Source organism: Coffea eugenioides, chromosome 5, assembly GCF_003713205.1.
Source record: "Coffea eugenioides isolate CCC68of chromosome 5, Ceug_1.0, whole genome shotgun sequence".
Classification (NCBI taxonomy): Eukaryota; Viridiplantae; Streptophyta; class Magnoliopsida; order Gentianales; family Rubiaceae; genus Coffea; species Coffea eugenioides.
This window is the reverse complement of record NC_040039.1, coordinates 40841888-40867376: the sequence shown is the minus strand read 5'-3', so window position 1 is coordinate 40867376 and position 25489 is coordinate 40841888. Positions and strand designations below refer to the sequence as shown.

The 25489-nt window shown below is 33.6% G+C and overlaps 3 protein-coding genes across 3 annotated transcripts; 2 read left to right on the top strand and 1 right to left on the bottom strand.

Moving 5' to 3' along the window:
- Nucleotides 1-1215: 1215 nt before the first annotated feature.
- On the top strand, nucleotides 1216-4601 carry LOC113772165 (isocitrate lyase). The gene is made up of 3 exons (XM_027316736.1): nucleotides 1216-1298; nucleotides 2551-4150; nucleotides 4272-4601. The coding sequence occupies exons 1-3, from the start codon at nucleotides 1269-1271 to the stop codon at nucleotides 4367-4369; spliced, it is 1728 nt and encodes a 575-aa protein (XP_027172537.1). The 5' UTR covers nucleotides 1216-1268; the 3' UTR covers nucleotides 4370-4601.
- Nucleotides 4602-8912: 4311 nt separating this feature from the next.
- Nucleotides 8913-17373, bottom strand: LOC113770839 (syntaxin-132-like). The gene is made up of 13 exons (XM_027315436.1): nucleotides 17193-17373; nucleotides 16461-16571; nucleotides 16272-16328; nucleotides 13655-13703; nucleotides 13211-13299; nucleotides 13047-13120; nucleotides 12915-12957; nucleotides 12747-12807; nucleotides 12613-12638; nucleotides 12463-12540; nucleotides 9626-9706; nucleotides 9439-9504; nucleotides 8913-9337 (listed from the first exon to the last, which is right to left on the bottom strand). Exons 1-13 carry the CDS (start codon nucleotides 17208-17210, stop codon nucleotides 9167-9169), a joined length of 924 nt encoding a protein of 307 aa, XP_027171237.1. The 5' UTR covers nucleotides 17211-17373; the 3' UTR covers nucleotides 8913-9166.
- A 7171-nt stretch (nucleotides 17374-24544) lies between these two features.
- LOC113771660 lies at nucleotides 24545-25120 on the top strand. The gene has a single exon (XM_027316231.1). It carries the CDS (start codon nucleotides 24545-24547, stop codon nucleotides 25118-25120), a length of 576 nt encoding a protein of 191 aa, XP_027172032.1.
- Nucleotides 25121-25489: the final 369 nt, after the last annotated feature.

Here is a 25489-nt window from a genome sequence, read left to right as displayed (position 1 = left end):
TCCCCTACTTCTGTTTCTCCTGCCCCACTTCCCCGCGGGTGCCTATGGGTGATGATTTGATTTTTTTTTTCTAAAAGTCTTTATTTAATAGATCAAACCTAAATTCAAAGAATAAAATAAAATATGGATCTGAAAAAAGTGAAAAAAGAAAAATAAAACAAGAAAAGTGTTGAAATAAAATATCAAAAAAATTTAAAATCTCAATTAGATTGTATAGATAACATCTAAAAATACTGGTAAAGCGCGTAACATGTTGTGCCAAATATCAATTAGGAATTTCTCTCCAAGAAGGAATATTACCACCTCAACAATGAAAGCACTCTTGCTACACAGTAACCAACAAGCATTAGGAATGGCTGTACAATTAGATGCCATTGGGGCTCAGAACCAAAAACAAAAAGAACCTGCCTCTTTTTACGTTTAGGGTAAAATTGCTGAAATCGAAGAGTCCAATAGCAGCCACCTCAAATGAATGGAACACTTTTGAATCAAAACTAGTGATAAAATCATGTTGATCTTCACAACTAATCAACTAATGCAATCTCACTAATAATTTATTGTTATTAGATTATATAATATATTATATTTATTTATATTAACAAATTGAAGCAGAAGACGAGATGAGGGATGGGTTGGGGGTGCCGTCCCCCACCCCCCGCCCCATTTAAAATGGGGGAAGAAAAATTCTCCTCGTCCCCATCCCCGTCCCCGCTCCCGCTCCATCCCCTTCCCCATTACTTCCCCCGCAGGGCATGTACCCCTGGGTACCCGCCCATTACCATCCCTATTTATGATTAAAGGAAGTTAATATTTGTATTGCTTACATAATTCCGAAGGCATTAAACTTGAACAAGAAAACATAGGCCGCTTGGAGCACGAACGGTGAGTGAGGTCATGCACGAAGGAACAGGACAAAAAGACTAACCTTAGGGGTAAAAGCGTGTATTGGTGCAGAACCGCCTAGCTGCCTGCTGCAACTGCAGCTCTAAATAAGCAAACACTTTATTTTATCTACATCTTCTTGGCAATAAATAGATAACTATAAAAAGATTGAATGAGGTGGAATTTTCTTAGATTGTGCATTTCCCTTATCTTTATTGGGAGGCTTTTTTTAATTATTTTTTTAATTTTTTACACTTGTTAGAACAAGTGTTATAGTCCTCCCACGCAGTATAAATTGGAGCTTTGGTTGAACCATTTCAACATATTAGCAATAACATTTGTATAGCTATCTAACACTTTGCTAAAAAAAATATAGAGTTCTAGCCATGGCTTCATCTTTCTCGGTTCCATCAATGGTAAGATATGCAACAAGGCTTTTCCTTTTCAATCATTTCTTGCTCTAAAGTTTCATCCCTTTTCAGCTTTTTCCATTTCATGATCAGGCCTGTATCCGTCTGAGCTTTTCTTGAGCTCAGCTTTCAGCTTGTGAGGGTGTCCAATATAGAAATATTTGGCCATAGTGCATCTTTATCTGTGCATGTAATCGTGAGATAGGCTTCTTTGAGATTATTCTTTAGGAAGGTTTTGTAAAAAGACCTTTAGAAACTGCATTTTGAGCTCTCTTCAGGTCTTCTAACCTGATATCTTAGTCTCTCGACATGTTATTTGGGATTCTATAGCTCATGTTTATCATAGCTTAATCAAGAATATTATCTATAGAAACATGCTGTCTTGCTAAGTTAGTTTTGGACAGGAAGAAAAATGTATAGATAGTTTGTTGATTGTTACCTTTAGATATTTGATCTGATTGGAAAACATGTAGAAGAGGCTGTTAGCTAAAGCAATTTCAGTTGCAATGCTTAATATTATTCTGTCTATATCTGTTCTCTTGTTATGGACATGCAATTTCCCTACGTTAGATGCAGGTGTATTCATGCCTTCATCATCATAACTCATGTTTATTAAGTTTTGGAGGTTAATATTGAATCCCTTTTGGTTTTCTTTTGCTTTTATATTACTTGATGTTGTTGATCTTGGACCCTTTGTCTCTAAGATTATTGGAATATTTAAACCATAACTCTTGTGTGACAGTGACAATTAAAAGTGGAATCAAGAAATTATTTTCCAACTAGCCTGAACTGGTCTTGTCCCAGTAACTTAATTGTCATGCCTGTGAATCGTGCATGATCTATTGCATCCATGATTCAATTATGCTTCCTCTGAGTTCTAGTTTCAATCCGATTTAACAATTCTCTAGCAGTGCTGGAAACTCAAATTTTAGAATCAGAGCATTAGTCTTTTTATAATCAATTTCATGATAATTATATCTGGTGTTTTCTGATGATGATAGCCTACAAGCGACTATATCTAGGAAGATTAATGACTTGGAAATATTTTTCTGCCTTTTCATCTAAGAAAAATTTAAGACCTAAAATGAGGTTTCATTCCTCTTAGAAAGTCTAGGCAAATGTATTTGACATTTTAGGAAGTTGTAAGGGATTCAATTTTTTTGCAGTAACTTGATCTTTACTAGTGTTGATTTATACTGAGGAAAATTGACTCTGTCTAATGGTTCTCTACCTTACTTTATCCAAATTGTATTTGAAGATTATGGAAGAAGAGGGGCGATTTGAATCAGAAGTGGCAGAGGTGCAAGCCTGGTGGAACTCTGAGAGATTCAAGCTCACGAAAAGACCATATTCTGCAAGGGATGTCGTCGCGCTGCGCGGCAACCTTAGGCAAAACTATGGATCAAATGAGATGGCCAAGAAGCTCTGGAGGACTCTCAAAACTCACCAGGCCAATGGCACAGCATCAAGAACCTTTGGTGCTCTTGATCCTGTTCAAGTCACCATGATGGCCAAGCATCTGGACTCCATCTATGTCTCTGGCTGGCAATGCTCATCCACCCACACTACCTCAAATGAACCAGGACCTGACCTTGCTGATTATCCCTATGATACCGTTCCTAACAAGGTTGAGCACCTTTTTTTCGCTCAACAATACCATGACAGGAAACAAAGGGAGGCCAGAATGGGCATGAGCCGTGAAGAGAGGGCTAGAACTCCATATATTGATTACTTGAAGCCCATCATTGCTGATGGCGATACTGGATTTGGTGGTGCAACTGCAACTGTCAAGCTTTGCAAGCTTTTTGTGGAACGTGGAGCTGCTGGAGTCCATATTGAGGATCAGTCCTCCGTTACCAAAAAATGCGGTCACATGGCTGGCAAAGTTCTTGTTGCAGTGAGTGAACACGTTAATAGGCTGGTTGCTGCCAGGCTACAATTTGATATCATGGGTACAGAGACAGTTTTAGTTGCTCGTACCGATGCGGAAGCCGCAACATTAATCCAAACCAATGTTGATACTAGAGATCATCAGTTCATTTTGGGTGTTACTAATCCACAACTCAAGGGGAAGAGTTTAGCCACTATCCTAGGTGAAGCAATGGCTGCTGGTAAAACAGGACCAGAGCTTCAAGCTATTGAGGATAACTGGCTATCAATGGCACGATTGAAAACATTTTCTGATTGTGTAGTTGATGGAATCAAGAGGATGAATATCAGTGAAGCTGAGAAGCAGAGGAGGTTGGACGAGTGGATGTATCATTCAAGTTTCGAGAAATGCTTGTCAAACGAGGAAGGAAGACTGATTGCTGAAAGAATGGGACTTAATATTTTCTGGGATTGGGACCTGCCTAGAACCAGAGAGGGTTTCTACAGGTTTAAGGGATCTGTGACGGCTGCTATTGTTCGTGGCTGGGCTTTTGCTTCATACGCTGATCTAATTTGGATGGAGACTGCTGGCCCTGACTTGGTTGAATGCACAAAATTTGCTGAAGGAGTGAGGTCCAGGTGCCCTGAGATCATGTTGGCTTACAATCTCTCACCTTCTTTCAACTGGGATGCATCAGGAATGACTGATGAGCAGATGAGAGATTTCATTCCCAGAATTGCCAAATTGGGCTATTGTTGGCAGTTCATTACCGTGGCCGGTTTCCATGCTGATGCTCTTATTGTTGACACATTTGCTAAGGATTTTGCAAGAAGAGGAATGCTTGCATATGTGGAGAAAATTCAAAGAGAGGAAAGGAACCATGAGGTTGATACACTAGCCCATCAGAAATGGTCTGGAGCAAATTACTATGACAGAGTCCTGAGGACTGTCCAGGGAGGCATCACTTCCACTGCTGCTATGGGCAAAGGCAAATCACATCCTCCCCTTTCTAATTTTTGTTTCTTCACTATTATCAGTATATTACATTCATGTCCTAGTTTCATATCTTAGGAGCAGAAAAGAGACTAACAGATTCATTAATTACACAGGAGTGACAGAAGAGCAGTTCAAAGATACATGGACTAGGCCAGGAGCAACAGACATTGGTGATGCTGCTAGCGTTGTCATTGCAAAGTCAAGATTGTGAGAGAATTTCCGAGTATAATGATGGGAAAGCTTGACAATTATGTGTTTCCATTTCTTGAACTGTGCACAATAATATGTGTTTTTATGCTTTCAATAATTTCATAGGTGATTGGATTATCATGGCCAACTTTTTTGGGTCCAAATATTGTTGGATAGTCTCATGCTTTAAGTGCATCTGTTTGAGACTTGAATCCATTTGATTGGAATATATATGTTACAACTTGTCAAGCTCAGCCTGCAATCAGTGCTCAGCAACCACATCATGACTTTGAAAAAGATCAAATGTACTTTGATGGATGATTCTCCTAGAATACTTGCCACAGATTGTATTTGTACCCACTATTCAGATAATGCAAAAAAGCTAGATACAGATACTCAAAGTTTCCTTTGCAATACATAAAATAGATCCCAGTACCCTTTTAGTTTTTATCACATAACTAGGCTTTAGAAGCAGCTCAAATCTTTTGTCCTCAAACAGTAAGAGAAATGCCAAATGGTTCAAGAAGCTACCTCTAAAGTTTCATACATCGCCAATTTTTTTTTTTTGCTTTTTAAAGCAAACCAAACTAGTTAACTCCAGATTATGCAAGGACCATCCAGAATTAGCAGAATGAGGTAGACTATGATTTTGTCATATTCTCCACAATAACCAAACAATTTAGACTTGTCTGATCTAAGTCAGATCATCTGAGTAATAGGGGAAAAATTGATGTGAGAACTCAGCTGGAAAAGCAAAAGTGCATGTTACCACGAATTTGTTCTTTTGAGGAAGAAACAAACGCTTAGGGGTTCTGAGAGCACTGGAACGAAAAAATTCTTGTGTTATATTCATTCATTGGAGGCTGTATCTGATAATAATTTTACAGGCATCTTGGGATTATTGGGAAGATGAAGAAGTCAAAAGAATCTGGATACCATACATGTGAGAAAGTGGTATGTGTAACAAGAGAACTGGACAACAAATTTAGCACTAGAGTTACCATTAGTTGTTTGATCTGCTGTCATTTCTTCCAAGGTTTCAGGATGGATAATACGATTATTGCTGCAATAACCAGAAACAAAATCATGGCAATCATCATGCATTTCCTTGATTTCTTCTGCAAATTCTTAGCAGTTTGAAGAGCATCTGTTCCCATGTGCACATGGTCCACTGCATTTCTAACCTGCAAAGATACCATAAAACGTACCAATGAGCCTAAAACATCAATCATCCAACAATTAGTGCAGAAAGTGGATGCAATTTTTTCTCGGACCAATTGCTAATACTACAAAAAAGAATGAATTGTACAGGGTGGCTGAAGACCATCTCAATCTACAGAAATTCTCAGAAAAGCAACATGAGAATTGTTTTTCTAGTATATTTGTTCTAACCTAGCTATTAATTTCTTTATGTTCCTAAAAAATGTAATTAGATGAGTAAATTAGTATCATGCAGCTCCTGGCAAACTCTGACAGAAATAATAAATCATAAATAGCAGACTACATAAGATAAGATGCATCATTGAATGATTTCCACATAATGTTGCAAAAAAATAATAATTCTCATGTAAATGGTATTACAGGATGATGAGTACAAAAGATTAATTGAAAGTTCATAAATTATAGTATAACAAAGTTGGCAAAAGGTGTAGGCAGATACTAGTTAAGAGGTGTTATGTATTTTTTCAAGAATTTTACCCTTGATTTGTGTATTCTTATCTAGCTAAAGCTATATAAGTTTATATATATATAGCTTACCAACATAAATGTACATATGCATATATATATATATAATATAATATATATATATATGTATTGAAAGAAAGAAAAGTAAAGAAAAATAAATAATGATTGACTGTATAAAATGTAGATGATGACCACTATAGTGATGTTCATTGATGAATTCCTGGTTGGACAAATTTTGACAATTTTGTAGTGTAGCCACTATTTATGGGTCTTTCATAAAAAATAAAAATAAAATAAAAAACAACTATTGATGGGCCAATTCAATTTGAAATTGGCTACAACCTACCAATTTAATAACCTAAATAAGTATGGTACATTGCACCTGTCATCCTCCTCACTTTTATGGACAAATTAATAAAAAAGAAGCCTTACACATGCAAAACAAAGAAGTCTTAGATAGAGAAATGCTGCAATGGTACTCAAAAAAAAATGAAAAAGAAAATTAAAAGCAATAAAAACACAGACACACACTAAGAATTGGATAAAAAAAAAAACTAGAATTTTACATGGCTAAATTTAAGGAGTGGCCATGTGAGGGGGCAGAATATTTCAAGAACCACATGAAAATGCAAGCATTTAGTCCCAAGAAAAATGAAGAAATTCATGTTAAAACACAAATGCATATACTCCTTCAAGATTTATATAGATAAACATGTACATATATATTATGACAATTAATATAGTATCTTTTCTTGGGTTGGTTTACACCCAAAATAATGCATATTCTTGACCTATAGAGCCAGAAACAGGACCCAATGATAGAGGTTTTGAGGTTTATAAGAAAAGGTTAAGAAATAGCATTGGAATCTGATATTCTTTTAATCAAACGAAATAACCTCTCTCTAAATCAAAAGAGCTAAGTAGAAAATCATATTTTAACAAAAAAAAAATGAAATTTAAGTTAAAGTTTTGGTCCAAAATTTATTTTGAAGAATAATTTATATAGTACAAAAGCCTAATTTGTGCTCTGAAGTGAACCTGCATTCATCTACCCTTGGCCACTTGAAATATCCATAGTACTTTCATTTATTATAAAAGAAAATGAGAAAATATAAGTATATTGATGCAAGATATGGTATAACTATTGATCAGCATTACTTACAAATTGGATTTTATGTTTAGAACTATGATTTGCTAATTCTATTTGGGTTTAATTTTTTTTTTTCAGAGCAACTTGAAAAAAAATAAAATGAAAAAAGTAACCCCTAAATTATTTTTTGAGGTTTTGCAAGAATTATATTTCCCCTTGAGCGTTTTAAAAAAAATAAGAATATTTAAAAGTCTCATCTTCAAGGGTGCTCATAGAAACAACTTTCTTTTTTATCTGCTTAAAAATGAACCAAATGTGGATGTAAGAAATAAATCAAGAAAATTTGGTGATGGGGGGAATCAGAAGGTGGACAAAACAAGGGTCTTTTCTAAAGAACAGGATAAATCCGTACCTTAAATGTGAGCCAGAAAATGTCTCCTTCTCAATAAAAAGAATTAAAGAAGTAATTGCTTACTTATTATAATTGATTAGGTCAAATTGGACCATAATGCTGAGCAAGATTCAACTCATTTTGAATTAAGTAGGTAAAACATTAAGTACTGTAGATGATTAATGGATGCAAATTGCAAAAATGTACCCTTGATCTCGTCCAAAAATTGAACCTAAAGAAAAGAGTCCATAACCATTAGGCTAGATCATTTGTACAGTAACTAGACTAAGCAAAACCTACAAGGAAATTCTTATTTTTTTTTCTTATTACTAATACAAAAGAAAAAAAAAATTGAAGTGTTGAACAAATTGGATTGGAACATTGTCATTTCCTTCAAAAAGTAAGACTTAATTTCTGTGTATACGCATTGAAATTCAAAAGAAAACCTGGCCATTTCCACTGACCCAAGAAATTTTGATTTGGCCCAAAGAAATCCTCAAAAGACAGTAAAAATAGCTGAAATCGACATCCTCAAGGATTAAATACCTGAAAAGTAAAGGTGATATATTACGGACTTAATATTGTTGAAAGCTACTAATGAAAAAACCACTAGGTCGACTCAGGAGAGACTTAATATTGTTGAAAGCTACTAGTAGAAAAACCACTGGGTCGACTTAGGAGAGAGCACTTAAAGTCTTCTCCGCTGTTAGGTTATGCTTGGCACTTGATGATGGAAAACTGATAGAAGGCAAATACTTGCATAAATTAGTACTTATTGCTATTTTTAAGAGTTTTTGTTAAAAAAAAAAATGTATCATAATAATTTGATATATGTGAAATAAAAAGATAATTAAAAAATATGTTTATAAAAAACGTAAAAAAAAATTTTGGAAAAAATCACAATCCAAACAAAATTTTTTGCAAAAATTTTATGTAGCGTCTGTAGGATCCAAAAGTTGAAGTCTGAATCCTTCATGATTATAGTTTCAATTAAAATGAAGTATTTACAAAAAAGACTGTAAAATATCAGGAAAAAACTTTTAAAAAATGTTTAAAAATATACTAAAAAGTTTTCATATAATATAGGTAAATATTTGGGGTAGAGGTCAAAGGATTGAAACTAGGTACCTCTTTAGTCTTGCTTGATGATGTAGAAGTTAGAACACACTTTGACCACACAGTTGGTGTCTGCCCATACTTGAAACCATATGTGAACAATTTTCTTAAACATATCAAGAAAATTAAATTATCTACTCCCCTTTTTTACAAAAAAAAAAAAAAATCCACAAGAGAAAATCTTTCTTGCTTTTATCCTTTGTTTGTTATTTTGTGAAATTAAAGAAGCCAAGACACGTTCAAAGAATTAGTCACAAATGAATGCCACTTACTTTTTCATCATGATAGAAGGATGAACTGTGCAACTCACATACAAATTGGCAAACCAAATCAGCATCATCAAGAAAACAAATATATTACACAAGTGATGAAACTATAAAGAACAAGAAAAAAAGAAGAAGAAAATCAGACAATGCAGGAGATAAAACTGCACAAACACACAAGAATGGCCGGAAGTGAGAGGCTTTTCTGACAACTAAAATTACAGACATCTATATGGAGGCAACTTGAATGCACAAAAAAAAAAAAACTCAAACTCAAGCACCCTTGCTCTTCCAGGGCTTAATTACCCCAACAACTATAATAGCTACTATTATTAAGAGAATAATAATGGCAATGCACATCCATTTTCGAGACTTCTTCTGAAGTTTCTTTGCATTCTGAAGTGCAGTTGTCCCACTTTGGACATGATCGACTGCAGTTGACACCTGAACAAGATCCCCGTTAACACGGCATAATGCAATTCACGTCGAAGTTTGTAGCTTGATATGTTTAGATCTATAAAAATGATGGAAGATCGAAATGAAACCTGAGTTTCGATGTTATCCAGCATGTCTCCTTGAGCTTCAACTAGGACAGCCATATCAAGATAAATCTGATGCAGAATACAGTCATGTCAAACAAGTGGTTTTTAAAGGTTCAGATCTCGCAGGGCAAACAAAAGGCTATGAGAAAAAGAAGGCTCTCTAGTGCTTTATGGAATTAAAGATAACAACCTGATGAAGGTCAAGAAGCTTTCTCTCAATTTCTTTGACAGCATCATGTCTCTCCTGAATTTCTTCTAAGGTGTTTAGCACCTGCAACGAGTCTTTATCAGGTCCAAAATACAAAGCATACAACATCAGAAACGAGAAGGAACAAACAAACGAAATGTGAGTTTTAAGTTTCCAAGTGAAGAACAAAAAATAATTTTGAGAAAAGGAAGAACTCATGAAGGCTCTTATTCGAAAATAACAAGCATATGATCAAAACTTAGTGTAGAGATATATAGAGGCAAGATCCAGAACTCATCCAACTATACATTGGGCAAGATTAAGAATCAGAATTGGTAATACAGGCCTCAAAAAATTGGAGTATGAATTAGAAGGACCAATTCACTATCAGAATCAGAGAACATGACTGTGCCTTTGTCCCAAGATTTCTTCCACATCTTATAATCAGTAGAGAAAAATTATACAAGTTCAGAGATGGCCAAACTAAGGGTCTGTTTGATAACATAAAAAAGTGCTGAATCTGAATTTTTTCAGACATTCAGATGTTTTGAGTGTTTGATAAATGAAAATCTATTTGCTGAACTTGTTAAGCAGTGCTAAACCTGTGTGTATTTTTTTCAGCACAAGAATCCTAACTGAATGCTTAATTCTGATAAGAATCGATAGAATTACTTCAATTACCTTATCTTATCTACCAAATCTACCCTTGTTTGTTAATTATGTTCAAAATTCTTATCCAATTAAATAACCTAATATTGTTTATCTAACGATTTTTAGTTTCTCTTTTCTCCCTTTTAATGACTTTCACATCTTCTCCATACTCCTCATATAATATATTTCATCTTTTATATTAATTTGATTTAAAAATAAATATTGTCATTTCATACCTAACAATTTTAAACTAATTAAATCATAGATTCTATTTCTTTTTTGAATGAAAGGATATAAGGGCAAAATTGTCAAATTAAACTTATTAAGCATTCAACTATAAATATTTATCAAACAGTATAACTAGATTTAGCATTAAAATTCAGACATTCATATATTTTTTCAGTGCTTAAAATTCAGCAAATTAATTGTTTCAGTATTCAGATTTCAGAATTCAGACTTTAGAATTCAGATTCAGTTTTATCAAACGGAACCTAAGAAGCTCAGGAAAGGAAAACAACAAGAAAAACTGTTTCAGCTTCACCAGAATCTTTGCCAATCTTTTACTAAAATTTTACTCATCAATATCTCCAAGACAAAGGGAGTGATTTAGCTGTAAGAAAACTCTATAATCATATCATTAGAAGGCTACCTTTTTTTGGTTTATTTCGATGCTTACATACTTTTACTATGTATCCTGAAATCAAGACATTGATACTCCATAAAGACCATGAAAATTTGAGTTAAACCCATTTGCGTGATATGTAATACGTTAACCATGGAATATAAAAGAATGAAAAGAGTCACAGCTATGAGTTTATCCAGGGGAAGTCCAAACAAGATTCGTGTCACTGTGGGTTCTAGAAAGTGCAATATGTTATGATTTCACTGGCAGACAACATTGGAGATGGTTCCATGTATTGAAATCCATACTTCTTAGTTCATATAGTAGAGTATATCTGGGCAATTTGCTGTGTGTCGAAGGTAATATTACAATTTCACACATTTGGTGTCAGTTATTATTTAGAGTACCCCGAATTTTCAACCATTTGAAATGTGGGCAAGAGACAGGCACAACCCAATGAGGTTCCTTTGTATGCAAGCTCCTTACCAGAATAACTTTGTTCTAAGGTTCAAAAGTTCATAAAAAACCAAGTGCATGATCACTTATTACCCTAATACTACACATAACTTCATACGCCTCTCTCTCCTCAAAGTGTTTATAACACTCAAGTCTGGAATTCCAGTTGTTAAATAACACGAGCTCATCTGCACTCTGTTAAACAAATTGAAGCCCCATTTCCTATTTATCAATTTGATCAAACTGAGTGAGGTTTCAACTCCTCCTTGTTCACTCCCTTTAAAGCGGTAAAAACATGGAACTAAGTTTGCAGAATCTCTAGAACAAGTTAAAGCTGAGAAATGTCTTGGATGATCAGGATTTGGTTTAGCCAAGGTACGGCTAGAAAACAAAGTGCCTCTTACCTACAGAGCTTAACGAGGTGGCAGTGTTCATTAATTCAGAAATGGAATCAAAAAGTTGCATAAGAATTATTAGAACAAGAGGGCACATTGGTATATAGAAGCACAAATACAGGCCCAAACGAATTTGAATACTCTAGCGTGCTTTTGATCTTAAATTTAAGCTAAGGTACAGGGCCCATGACTTCAAAAAACCCAGACCATTAAAGAAATAGTCAGCAGCATCCAGACACATAGAAACCAAAACAACTTTTTCTTGGGCTATAGTAAAAGCATCTCAGAAGTATTAGACGTAATGAACAGTTTATATCCTCCAAAAACTGTTCAAAGAGTTGACAAATGAAGGAATAGAACCATCATTCAAGGCACTCCATAATGGTTTGTAGTTAACAATTTTGTCCTATAGAGAGATATACCGATCATCTGACACCAGTAAATGAACTCACTAGGTCACAACGTGCAACCAACACATAGAAAACCTATTTATCTTCTTCTTTCTAGCTTATTTTATTTTCATAACAGGAATCAAGTAAGCTTGAGATGATCAAACTGGAGTCCAAGAAGATTATCTAAAAGAGGGGAACGGGGTGGGATAAACACAGATTATCAAATAAGCAAAAATTTTAGCTTCACAAGCATTAGATTACACAACTTCAACATTTGCAGAAGGAAACAAATGCTTGTCGTATCTAAAACCCAAACATGAGTACCTGTCCTCGTCCCATTCCTTGAATAGCCGTCTGGAATATTTGTTCACTGCTCCCGGTTTCTATCAGGTGGTTAATTGTCTGACGCAGTCAAAATTGATGTTAAGCCACCAGTACTATCCAATTTAAATGTAGTACAGGTATCAGGCTTACCTCCTCATCTGGTCTGGTTCCAGTGACTGCAATCAGGAAGCTATAATATCAAGATGGTGAAGAGAAATCCAATCAAACCAAACAAAAGACACTTAATATGATATGCCAATAGTGCAAGTTAAAGTTATTCAAACCTGTAATCACCCTCCTCTCCACAACTTCACGATATTCATCATCTATCTTTTGTCTCAAATTCTGGTACAATGTTCTTTTATGAGTCCCAAAGTAGATACAGGGAATAAGGGATTGTCGTAAAAAAAAGACAAAGACTATCAATCAATAACATAAGCTTGTAATTTTACCTGAAACTCTATCATTAAGTCCTTAAACTTCTTTGTCAGGGCACTGCATTCAGAAAAATATTTTACATTCATTCTAGCACAAAACTCAAAACCATTTGAATATGACAATTGAATTAAGCAAGCACAACAAACTTTGTCATATTTGTTCTTGATCTGTCAACACCAGTTCCCTTCCCACACCCAGGCTTCTGTCGATTTGCCAGGTTCTGGAGAGACAAAAAACGAGTTCACAGTCCTGTTACAATATGCATGCTGAAACCTGGTGGAGATCCAAAATAAGATGAATAGATGATTACGTCTCTGTTTAATGCTTCCAATTTTCCTTTTACTCCACGTGCAATCTTCCCCACTTCATCAACATCTTTCTCCATACGCTTCCTGATGGCTGGAAGAATAAACAAATTTTGAGGACAATAAAATAATTACTACCAGATGATTGATTGGATCCATTTTATATTCAACTTTTTTTCAAAAAGAGCTAAAAACTGCAAACAAATGATACAAAAGAGGCAAGCACACAGTTTCTCATTTACTTCAATCTGCACTAAGCTTTTTGACAATTTCTTTCATCATAGCTTGTATTACTAAATTGTGGTCGTATCAATATGCTGTGCTTGATTGGAATAATGAAGCCATATGCCCGTCAGATAGCTAGATGCCTCAAAGTGTCAATGTATTGTAGCACTCAGAATCTAAGAGATATGTGATCATTAGAAGTAAACGAGAAAAGACTATTCCACCTTTCATAGCCGAGGCCTTTGTAACTGACTTTGATTCCTCATTAGCCTCCTGCAAATGTAGGCACAGTTAATAAACTAAAACTTGTACTCCATGTCTTCATAGCGGAACCAGTAATGCCAGCATTGAGAGGCAAAGGTGGATCCCGTGCATATAGGCTCAAACATAATATAACTGTTGGTCACCTTCATTAACTTTTGTCATTCCTTTCCTTATAATGTGTACAATTAGAAGTTCAAAGTTCATGGTTATTAATGGCTACACACTGATAAAGTACAGAATTTCTACAATGGCTGAATAAAGTACGACCAGGTAAGTTACTGCTCAACTACTAACAAGCAGGATGCTGCATATAAAGCATTCAGCCCGAAAGCAAACATGAAAATTGGAGAAGGTGTGTCACAATGAGGATGCTCCAAAATCTTGACTGGGAAATGGGTACATGGACCCAGAGGAAGATAGTTAATGAGCAGACAACTACCACAAGCCAAAAAACCAATATTCTCCTTTTACACTGAGGCTTAAATTTGTCTTCTATGTTCTTAGACAGAGCACAAAGATGATGCAATTACAAACCCATTTTTGCATCTGTCACTTAAACCACCTCATTTTCAAGATAAAAAGCACATCAATCTATAACAAAGTCAACCATTTCCACTGAAAAAACATAAAATTACAACAATAGAACTCTAATGAACATTATTCAACAATCAGGACAATGCCAAGAAGTATAAACACACAAACATTTACTCATATCTATTGTTGTGCACACAAGGTTGGGCACATATTAAGTTTCTTGCGAACTTTACTTTCCAGGAAATATACATAAATACAAATACAGAACGATACTCCACTCTTGTGGAAACAAGGAATCCACTATCGACCATTAAAACAAACATATTCTTGCACAGATATATTATGCATCTCTAGATGTTCATGCATTTTCATGGATATTAACTTTCCCAAGCATTCTGTGCCCCACATAAGGCAAGCATTTACTTGATGATGAAAATGATAATTACTCACATTCTTCTATAATTCTTCATTATAGTCTTCAATGTACCGGTATATATTTCCCCTTCCAATAAGATACCTTTCCTCATTCATGAGATGCCTCCTTATAGGAGAATGTTGCTCTACTAACTTTTGAGTCCCGCCACAAGGTAATACAGCATTACGCTCAACCCATGCTTCAAATAACATAGCCAACCTTTTTATAGGAACACCGTGAAAAAAATAGCAATTCAAATGAGCATTCTTGACCCTAAATGACTCTAACCTGACTTCATATGACCGTAGAAGGTTCATCCTTCCGTAGTATTAAGCAAGAAATCTATGCCATTATATACCAAAGGCTCTTTCAAACATTTGATGTTTCTCAGTCATACCCTGTGAGTTTGACCAATTTGATCTTTAAAGTTAGTGTTCACACAGAAGACCCATTGGCAGTCAGGAGTATCAAATTGAGCATGGCAAGAAATTAATTGTTGGAAAATACACAACATGCATTGAACCGCATCTTGTTGCTTAATTGTTCCTTTTTCTTTTTTTATACTAATCCTTTCATGCTGAATCAACTTTCTAGAACAATACCATGACTCCCAAGTCATTTATATCAAAAAGCTTTCTATTTTATCACTTCAATGTCCTTCAAATTAGCACTAATTCCAGTGAAATCCTGATATTCAAAATCATATAAAAGCTTGGAACCTTCCCTTGTCAGAGCATTCAATTCTCTTCCATCCTCTCTTACAAATGCCAGCATTGTTAGTCTTAGCATTTTCAGCAGTATTGCCTTGGTTTCTATGCAGCAAATTGCATAAATGACTATAAGTTTCACAAAATTTAATCAACTTTAATCTTCAACTTATATGTCCTACATAGCATGGTAGGCCAAAAGATACCTCTCCTGAAAGTCCTGAAAGAAGAACATATCCTTTCCCAGGCATATTCAATCTTGATACCTCAGCTCCTCACAGATAAGCAGAGGAAGAAAGGAAGGCAACAGAGGGAAGTTTTAAGGGAGGAGAAGACAACCCAAGTATCAAAGCTCATCCACATCCAAGCAAGAAATTTTAAGACGATGATAGATCAACACATATCTGGTATTATCTTAAGACAACCAATGATGGAAAGCCTGGGGGTTAAGAAGGGCAGTTGCCCCTGCTGCAAATTTTGAACTTCACTATTTTCCTCTGTAAACTAGGAATAACACAGATGTCTATGCACCTTTGACTTGCAGGCTCTAATCTGACAAAACTCTTAAGATGGAAAATCCTAATTTTTGCCAAAAATCTTTTAAAAAAAATTCTACTTCGTCAAATCGACAATTCTAAAATCGGTTTTCAAAGATTTAGATGTGCATGTCAGTTTGTGAACCACACAATTCTGGAAACATAGTTATGCCACAGATTTAAAATCAGAGTCCAAAACTAAGACAGATCCTAGTAAAAGAACAGAAATTTTTAGCAACATCATTTCAGTAAATTGTCTCATGCCAAGGAATTTCGAATTCACCTCAAATACAAAAAGGATAGAACCCTTTGATTAAACAAATAAAATTACTTGTACACACTGAATGTTTAGCTGAATAGTTCCTTGCTGAGAAAAGTTGCATACCTTGAGTTTCTTCAGTAACTCAGAGAGTTTGTCCACCTGTTTATCAACCTCTTGTATCTAGAACAAGAATGAAAAGGCCAATCATGAAAACTGAAAAAACATAAATGGGACAGAAAACCTCCCAGTTTTAATAGCCACTATGAACAACTACTACAAAAAAGAAAAAAAAATTAGGCCTAAATTTCATGCCTGTTTATTAAAAGCTTCCATTCCCAAGTCTGAATTATTCCTTGTAAGCCGAGTGCCCATCTCAATGTCCGGTCCTCTGGTTGGATGCTGCTCATCGCTAACAAACGAATCCTGAAACAGGCCAGGAGAAGAGGAAAATGTGATTTCTTTGCATCCTATGTGCACCACGGAATTATATACATATACGTCACTTCATCTGCGAAAGCCATATAGAACTCAAGCTCAAACAGATTGACATGAGCTACCAATAAAGTTTCAGTCTTTTCACCTTCTCCCTTCACATTCATCTTTATTACACAAACAAGGAAAGTTTATTAACCACTTTTGCAGTTAACACTTATCATTCAGCACCAAAAAATGTTCTCTACATCTATCAGACTCTACTTTTGCGGGTTGGGATCCAAACAAAACACATATCTGACTTAACTTGCCAGATCAGTAACAGCACAAACAATTTACATTAAAAATTATGTCTTTTCCATCAACCCCTCAGCAATCTAATCACAAATAAACAAATTAAACCTTTTCTTCCACATGGGTTCTCCCTAATATGTTGATATCATAAATTGGAAAGATAAGAGGTTTAAAAAAAACCATTAAATTAAGTATCCTTCCTCATAATATCAATAAATCAACAATCAAGATAATGAATAGTAACTCAAGATCAATCTTTATGATATAGGAAAAAATCAACACATTCAAATTCTAGCCAAGAAATCACAATCAACTTACACTAAGAAGGTCATTCATGACGTAGAGCCCTTGAATTCAACTGAGCAGAAGCGGAAAGAAAGAGGGCCGAGGTGAAGATTTGAAAAAGATGAGTCAAGAGAAGAAGAAAGATGATGTAATGAAGACAACAATGGACGTGAGCTGTGCTTAGTGAAAAGAATATGCAGTGTGATCTTAATTTTTAGTGCAGGAAATAAAACTGTTGTTATCTTATTTTGGTCCTCCATATTGATCCAAAGTCTAAATTTGGTGATTTAGATTTCTATAGTAGCAAAACATTCTTAATTGGTCTTCCAAATTAGCACAATATTTAATATGGTCCCTAACACTGAAATTCCGGTCCTTCAAACTTAAAAAAGGTTCCAATTTCGTCTACCAAATCCATTTTATTAACAGTTTTTTAAAATTTTTTTATGACATGGGAGGAGGAGAGATTTAGAAAGAGAGGGAGTGGAATTAGAAGTATTTAGAACCCAAAAACTAGTATATTTTAGAATTTCAACCTTAATCACTAAATCAAGATCTCCTTAATTCCATTTTATTGTTAACAGTTAAATAACTATAACAACAAAAACTAAGTAAGGTTGTTTCATTTTTCTGCTAAGTGCTCTTCCCTCAATGACTTTAGTTAAACATGTGCATTTTTTTTTTTGTTGAATTAAATTAGTGCATACCAGTTTTTTGTTTAATGAACCTCCAAATCTCTCTATGTTAAAATCATAAGTAACCAGCAAAAAGATCCCATTCTTAAAATAAAAAATCTAATGGCAAAGAACTTATTGTAGACAAATTAAAATAGTTGTGGTTATGTTTATCCTTTTGCTAATAAACCCTTGTACAACAAGTAAATATTTAATACTTTCAATTAGTGGCAAAGAGCAAATTCTTCTTAGTTTTCTAAACATAACTTACAAATTAATAACATTCATAGAACATAATAAGTAGTTGTTACACATATATGTATAGACATATGTACATATTGATATGTATGTATAAAGTAGTAGATTTGTATGTATTTCTTACAATTAATGGGAGCATAGATAATAGTGTTCAAAAAATATCATAGTTCTAATACATAGTTTCTTTTGAATCAGTTGGGGCACATTTTCTCCTTTTTGGAAAGGTGAAGCTTTGCCCCTCTCTTTAGCAAAGAGGCTTAGAAGACCAATTTGGAATGGACCTCTTAGTTTGAAAGATGAATTTGAAATCTTTTCACTTTGATGAATAAAAGTGAGATTTTTTTCTTTTTTGTGGACCAAATGAAGCCTTTTCAACTCGAGTGACCATATTGAGATGTTTTGCAACTTTGGTGGATAAAAAAGAAACTCTCTCAATTTAAGGGATCAATATAATTTTTAGGCTAGTTATGAGTACTAAAATGAAATTAACCCAAAATACTAGGTAACTAGGTGCCATTTTGGGCAGGCCGGCAAGAAAAGAAGAAATACAAGAGACAATAAATACAGAGATTATATGTGGTGTAAGTAACGATAATATTTTGTTGGCGTTACATTCTAAAGAAAGCACATATGAGGTTGACATATTGTATGTTTTGCTACCTAGTCAACAAGCCAAGCTGAGATGCAAGATGGCTTCCTTTTAGTTTTGTTCTTTCTGGTTTTTGGATGGATCAAGCCCTAAAATTTCACGAAAACAAAGTAAAATTTCAAAAAGTATACTTCTTTTTGGAGGGATCAAGCCCTAAAATTTCATGAAAACAAAGTATTCAAAAAGTATGGTTCAAATAATACTAACATAACTCACACATACTTTTTATTATGAACAGCATTATGTTTTCATTTTGTTGTTATAAAGTTATACAACTTGTGTATAGTGAATTATAACTTACTATTAAAGTTTACACAGTTTAGAAAAAAATTGTCAGTTTTCACCCAGAGTTTCTATCTATATTTTACTAAGCTTATTAGATAGAGGGTGGAGGGGGGAAGCGGAGAGAAAGCCAATATATCACATTTACTAAAGCATAGTTTTGTAAATTTTCTATCTATTTGAGGTAGAATACCGTGATTTAGAAATTTTTTAAAAGGTCTAGAATGAAGAGGGGAAAAGAAAAGAAGCTTTCAGTAATTTAAATCCAACAGAGTACCACTAGACTATAAAAGATAGAAAACAATAAAAATGTTTCCATAATTAATATTTTCAGACTCTAAATTCAATTTTCATAATCAGATAGTATAAACTTCCAAGGATAAAGATCAAGAGCAATTTGATGAAAAAAGATTGGGGTTTCAAAAGAAAATAGAAAAAAAAAAGAATCTTCATGGAGAAGGAAAAATCAAGCTGTTAAAAAGGAGAAAATTCCATCTATACCGAAAGTTTGTCGGTAATGAAATCATTGATGAGTTTGTCATGAGTGAAGATTCAGCATATTGTATGACACACTTTTGAGGTCTTTTCTTGTCTTTTGGATTGAATGTTCTTGTATTAACAAATGACAATAGTTCCAACTTTGACAATGCATGTGTTGTTTTGGAAAATAATTTCAGTTCCTCATTTAAGGAAGCTGTTTTACATCGAAATGGGGAAAATAATTTCTTGTGTAAAATATTTTCACCAGTTCTAAGGCAACCAAACACCGGAAATTGTGAAAAACATTTTTTAGAAAATATTTTCAGTCCAAACAAATACGGTCCCTTAGTTTTGTTCTTTCTGGTTTTTAGAGGGATCAAGCCCTGAAATGTCACGAAAGCAAAGTATAATTTCAAAAAGTATAGTTCTTTTTGGAGGGATCAAGCCCTAAAGTTTCACGAAAACAAAGTAAAATTTCAAAAAGTATAGTTCAAATAATACTAACATAACTCACACGTACTTGTTTATTATGAATAGCATTATGTTTTCATTTTGTTGTTATAAAGTTATACAACTTGTGTATAGTGAATTATAACTTATTATTGAAGTTTACAGTGCTTAGAAAAAATTGTCAATTTTCACCCAGAGTTTCTATCTATATTTTACTAAGCTTATTAGATAGAGGGTGGAGGAGAGGAGCGGAGAGAAAGCCAATATATCACATTTATTAAAGCATAGTTTTGTAAATTTTCTATTTATTCGAGATAGAATATCGTGATTTAGAAATTTTTTAGAAGGTCTAGAATGAAGAGGGAAAAGAAAAGAAGCTTTCAGTAATTTAAATCCAAAAGAGTACCACTAGACTGTAAAAGACAGAAAACAATAAAAATGTTTCCATAATTAATATTTTCAGACTCTAAATTCAATTTTCATAATCAGATAGTATAAACTTCCAAGGATAAAGATCAAGAGCAATTTGATGAAAAAAGATTGGGGTTTCAAAAGAAAACAGAAAAAAAAAGAATCTTCATGGAGAAGGAAAAATCAAGCTGTTAAAAAGGAGAAAATTCCATCTACACCGAAAGTTTGTCGGTAATGAAATCATTGATGAGTTTGTCACGAGTGAAGATTCAGCAAATTGTATGACACACTTTTGAGGTCTTTTCGTGTCTTTTGGATTGAATGTTCTTGTATTAACAAATGACAAGAGTTTCAACTTTGACAATGCATGCGTTGTTTTGGAAAATAATTTCAGTTCCTCATTTAAGGAAGCTGTTTTACATCGAAATGGGGAAAATAATTTTTTGTGTAAAATATTTTCACTAGTTCTAAGGCAACCAAACACCGGAAGTTGTGAAAAACATTTTTGAGAAAATATTTTCAGTCCAAACAAATACGGTCCCTTAGTTTTGTTCTTTCTGGTTTTTAGAGGGATCAAGCCCTGAAATGTCACGAAAGCAAAGTATAATTTCAAAAAGTATAGTTCTTTTTGGAGGGATCAAGCCCTAAGTTTCACGAAAACAAAGTAAAATTTCAAAAAGTATAGTTCAAATAATACTAACATAACTCACACATACTTTTTATTATGAACAGCATTATGTTTTCATGTTGTTGTTATAAAGTTATACAACTTGTGTATAGTGAATTATAACTTACTATTAAAGTTTACACTGTTTAGAAAAAAATTGTCAATTTTCATCCAGAGTTTCTATCTATATTTTACTAAGCTTATTAGATAGAGGGTGGAGGGGAGGAGCGGAGAGAAAGCCAATATATCACATTTATTAAAGCATAATTTTGTAAATTTTCTATCTATTCGAGATAGAATATTGTGATTTAGAAATTTTTTTAGAAGGTCTAGAAGAAGAGGGAAAAGAAAAGAAGCTTTCAGTAATTTCAATCGAAAAGAATATAGAAAACAATAAAAATGGTTCCATAATTAATATTTGTCAATCTTTATTGCAAAAAAAATAAAAATTCTTGAGTAGATATAGTTACAAAGTTAATTCAAAGAATCGTGTATCATACTTAGTGTATAGTCAAGTGCAGGACCATTACCATAACTTGCATTTCTTTAACTCGTGTAGTAGCAAAGATAAGTTTAGCATCTTCAACAGCTTATCAACACATGCATGCCATAAAATGAATTGTGTAATTTTTTGGGATATATTTTACTTTAACTTTTTTAATTCTACAAAATTTGAACATAAACACAAATTTGTTTCGTGGCACCTAATAGGTTTCAAATTTCAATGACAATATTCAGAAGTCACTTTGTGAAGAGTTAAGAAACAAAAAATTTCTTAACATCTCAATCTATATAAATCACTATTGAATCTTTATTTTGATAATTCTTGCTTAGATTTGAAAACCATCTTCTTCCTTTCAAGAAAGCACAATACTTTCTGTTGAAATTGTTTTGTCATTCTTCCATCAAGTCTAACCAAACACGACAATGTTAATACTGAGTCAAATTTCAGGTTCAAGATATCCATCATGAATCTGTCTGTAAAGATTCCAAACCGGCAGAGAATTAAATTACTTGTTGATCCTCCCACCTATTTCTCTTAAATACCCTTCAAAATATTGTTTGTTTTCTCTCCAACCAACAAAGATAAAGCTAATTCTAACGTTATTGTTTTCCTTATAAATATGATGAAGAATTTTAACTTCCAATATCACTCTGCGATGATAAACCTTGGAACTGTATTTTTCATTGTGATCAAATTTAAAGAGTTCGAGCAAAGCGCAATAAAAGTGCTAACATTGCATGTTAAGTTATGATTCTTCACATATTTCATATTAAATTCCTTCCAAAAAAATTAATATTTCAGTTTTTTAGATGTGTATATTTCTCTTTCTGATAGTTGTATATTTTTTTTGGAGAATCTATTGTTATATTCTTTGTTTTAAGGATTAATCTTTTCTATATTGACAGTTTATACATTGTCAACGTTAGATAAATGATAATTATATAAAATTTGAATTTAAAATTCAACATTGACACATATTATGCAACAACGATAATAGTATATACATTATCATTAAATTTACTTTTGGTTTAATTCGTTAATCAAGTGTCTCCTAGAAAGCTTTTGCCCATAAAATAAGTGAAAAAGGTGTAGCTCTCTCGAAGCCCAAGGCTGTTTACCACAAACGAATAAGAGAAGAAAAAGTCAGCCCAATGCAGCCGGTAGAATAAATCACGGCGTTCAATCTTATCTATCCACTAATCATTTGGAATTTAGCTCGGCAAATTTTAAGTTTGGGATTATAGATATTGGTTTGGGCTCAGTTAAGGTAGCCCAACAAAGGATGCAAATGGTTTTCGTGAGTGAATTTTGGGCTACTATATTTCAATCCAAAGAAACCCTATTGGCCGATTTGCATCTTAACTTTCAAGTTCAAGAAGGAGCATTCTTGAATCCTAATGAGTTTAATTATCATCAGATTGGATGTGACGTGCAGCAATATAATTCCTGTGTAAGGATCCGTTTAGAATTGCACTGCGTTTACACAAAAAAGGACTTTTAAACATTAAAAGTATTTCTAAAGCATTTGATAACTAATTTTTCATAATTTAAGTAGGTCAACTTTTGGTAACTTAAAAGCGCACGTGTTAAAAGTGCTTCTTTATAAGTTACTGCAATTTCAATCGGGATCTAAATCTGAAAAAACATATGATTTGTTTGCTATTAGGAATAATTGTTTTCTAGAATAATTTAACTTGTAAGTTTTAATGTTTAATATGTTTGACACGTGTACAAATTTCTAGTGGATGAGAATTTCATATTGAATAAAAGTAACGTATCATGCATTTAGTTCTGCTAATGTAAACAGATCTTTATAGTCAAGCAAAAGAAATTATACAATTCTTTTCTAACGCTTTCATCTCCTTTCTCTTCAAAATAACAATAAAAATACGTATATGGTTATTGAATATGGTTTCTTCACTTCAATTTTCCTAAGTTTCACATTACCCTTTTTGCTTCAAGTACTGTGTAAGAAGCCTGAAAGGTTGCTACCTATAAAAACAAAGAGCCAAATCTGATCTTTTTGGCGTTTGTATCTCACCCAAAAGACACAAACTACAAAGCGTTGCAAACTTTGGAGTGATTGAGCAATGTAATAAAAGGAAGATATTTATGCTGGCTTAAAATTCTATACTAAAATCCTTCCTAGTTCCTGAAATAGACTGTTTCTACTAATCAAAAGAAACGAAAAGTGAAAAAAAAAAAGTTGCATTCCTTAGTGAATGAGACAAATGAAAAGTGGTGTCTGTTGATTTTATAAAGTCATGGCTATTGGCTAAGAAAACAAATTGCTTATGCAAAGTCTTCCCTATATATATGCTGGTATGATTTCTTTTGCTTTTAGAGTATGAATACATGAAAGTTAACGTAAAGAATGGTTATCAAAGACAAGTAATTTGACAGAAGGCCTTGATTTTTCTGTTTATGAGAGAGGTACTCCATTTCTTTTTCTCTGTTTAAATTTTTTTGATTGCCTTCTGTTTATGTATTTATTTATTTGCTAAAAAACCAAATTTATTAATATCTCCTAAAAGCATTCCTCCTTATATTCTGTTTAATTAGCTTTTTGGTTACTATTTTTTTTTTCTATATCAGAACAAATATGCTTACAAAAAAAAAAATTAGAACAACTTTTGAAGTTTAACAATTCAAAGGAAAGGATAAATATATATTCTTGTGTTATAAAGTTGAAAGTTTATATTGAACTGACAATTGTTCATATTTTGGAGGGTTAATCATCTATGTTAACACATCGTTTTCCCGCACGTCTCGTTATGTGGACGACTGCGTAAGGCAAAGGACACCAACCTTGTCAACATAACCAAACAGTTAACTCAAGCTAAAAAATCCCTACTTTATTACAAAAAATGAGTCGTGTACTAAGAATTTCCTATTGTCCACATCAATCAATTGAACTGGTATATAAATCACGCTTGTAATATTTCAACCATTCTTCAACAACTCATCAGAAGATTAATTGTGCAGATTGCATTTTCAAGCTGAGATAACATGGCTCTACCAAGAAGATCAAAGAGAAACCTCAAAATTTGCTGTGGTGCTTCAGCAATAGGCCTCATCATTCTTGTAGTTGTTTCTGTCACACTAGTTTTTACTGTTTTCAAGCCTAAAGATCCCTTGATCAAACCCTTACCAGCAAAGCTAGAAAATGTTCAATTTCAATTGTTTCCAACCCTAAGCCTAAATGCAACAATGGGAATAAACGCCACCATTTACAATCGAAATTATGGAGGATTTCAGTTCAAGAACTCCACAACTTTTGTTGATTACCGTGGGATGAATATCGCTGCAATCCCGCTTGAAGAAGGAAGTGTTCCAGCAAGGGGAAAGCTTAATATTAGCACCATTGCTAATATTACTGCAGAAAAGCTGGTTACAAGTCCATATTTTTGGCAAGATTTTGGTTCTGGGCGTTTGAACTTTACATCAACTGCAAATTTGCATGGTAAAGCGGTTGTGCTGAACGTTTTCAAGTTTGATGCAAAGGTCTTTAGCACTTGTGACATTTCTGTTCAAGTTCTCAGTCAAGAAGTTGATGTCGATTGCACTGCCAAACTCAAGCTATAATTAACAGTGTATCAAATCACGTACTTTTTCTGTAATTATATGTAGTTTCTTTCCTTTTTAGCACTAAAATCATATCATTTAGGATATGGGATGAGAAATGTTGAACCACCAACCTTAATGCTTATGTTTTTCAATGTGAAATGTACAGATTGTCAAAGAAGTGGTTAATTAGGACGTGTGCACTTGTAGACATGGCTTATATCATAATGCACATTTAAAGTGTCACTTGATTCTTAAATTTTCTTGCCCCCAATTAATATATCTGGGCTAAGAACTAAGGAAATATTATTATTTTTTTGGTGGAATCATAATAGAATAATCACTGCTGTTTTCTTATTATGCCGGCAAAGTATTCAATTTATTGGCAAT

Bases quoted from the DNA above. Each gene is read 5' to 3' on its own strand.
- LOC113771660 (XM_027316231.1), top strand. From the start codon at position 24,545: ATGGCTCTACCAAGAAGATCAAAGAGAAACCTCAAAATTTGCTGTGGT.
- LOC113772165 (XM_027316736.1), top strand. From the start codon at position 1,269: ATGGCTTCATCTTTCTCGGTTCCATCAATG. The intron at 1,299-2,550 runs GTAAGATATGCA...TTGTATTTGAAG, and splicing joins CTTTCTCGGTTCCATCAATG to ATTATGGAAGAAGAGGGGCG. The intron at 4,151-4,271 runs GCAAATCACATC...TTAATTACACAG, and splicing joins CACTGCTGCTATGGGCAAAG to GAGTGACAGAAGAGCAGTTC.
- LOC113770839 (XM_027315436.1), bottom strand. The intron at 9,707-12,462 runs GTACTCATGTTT...GACTCGTTGCAG, and splicing joins AAGGAATGGGACGAGGACAG to GTGCTAAACACCTTAGAAGA. The intron at 9,505-9,625 runs GTTGTTATCTTT...ATTCTGCATCAG, and splicing joins AGCTTCTTGACCTTCATCAG to ATTTATCTTGATATGGCTGT.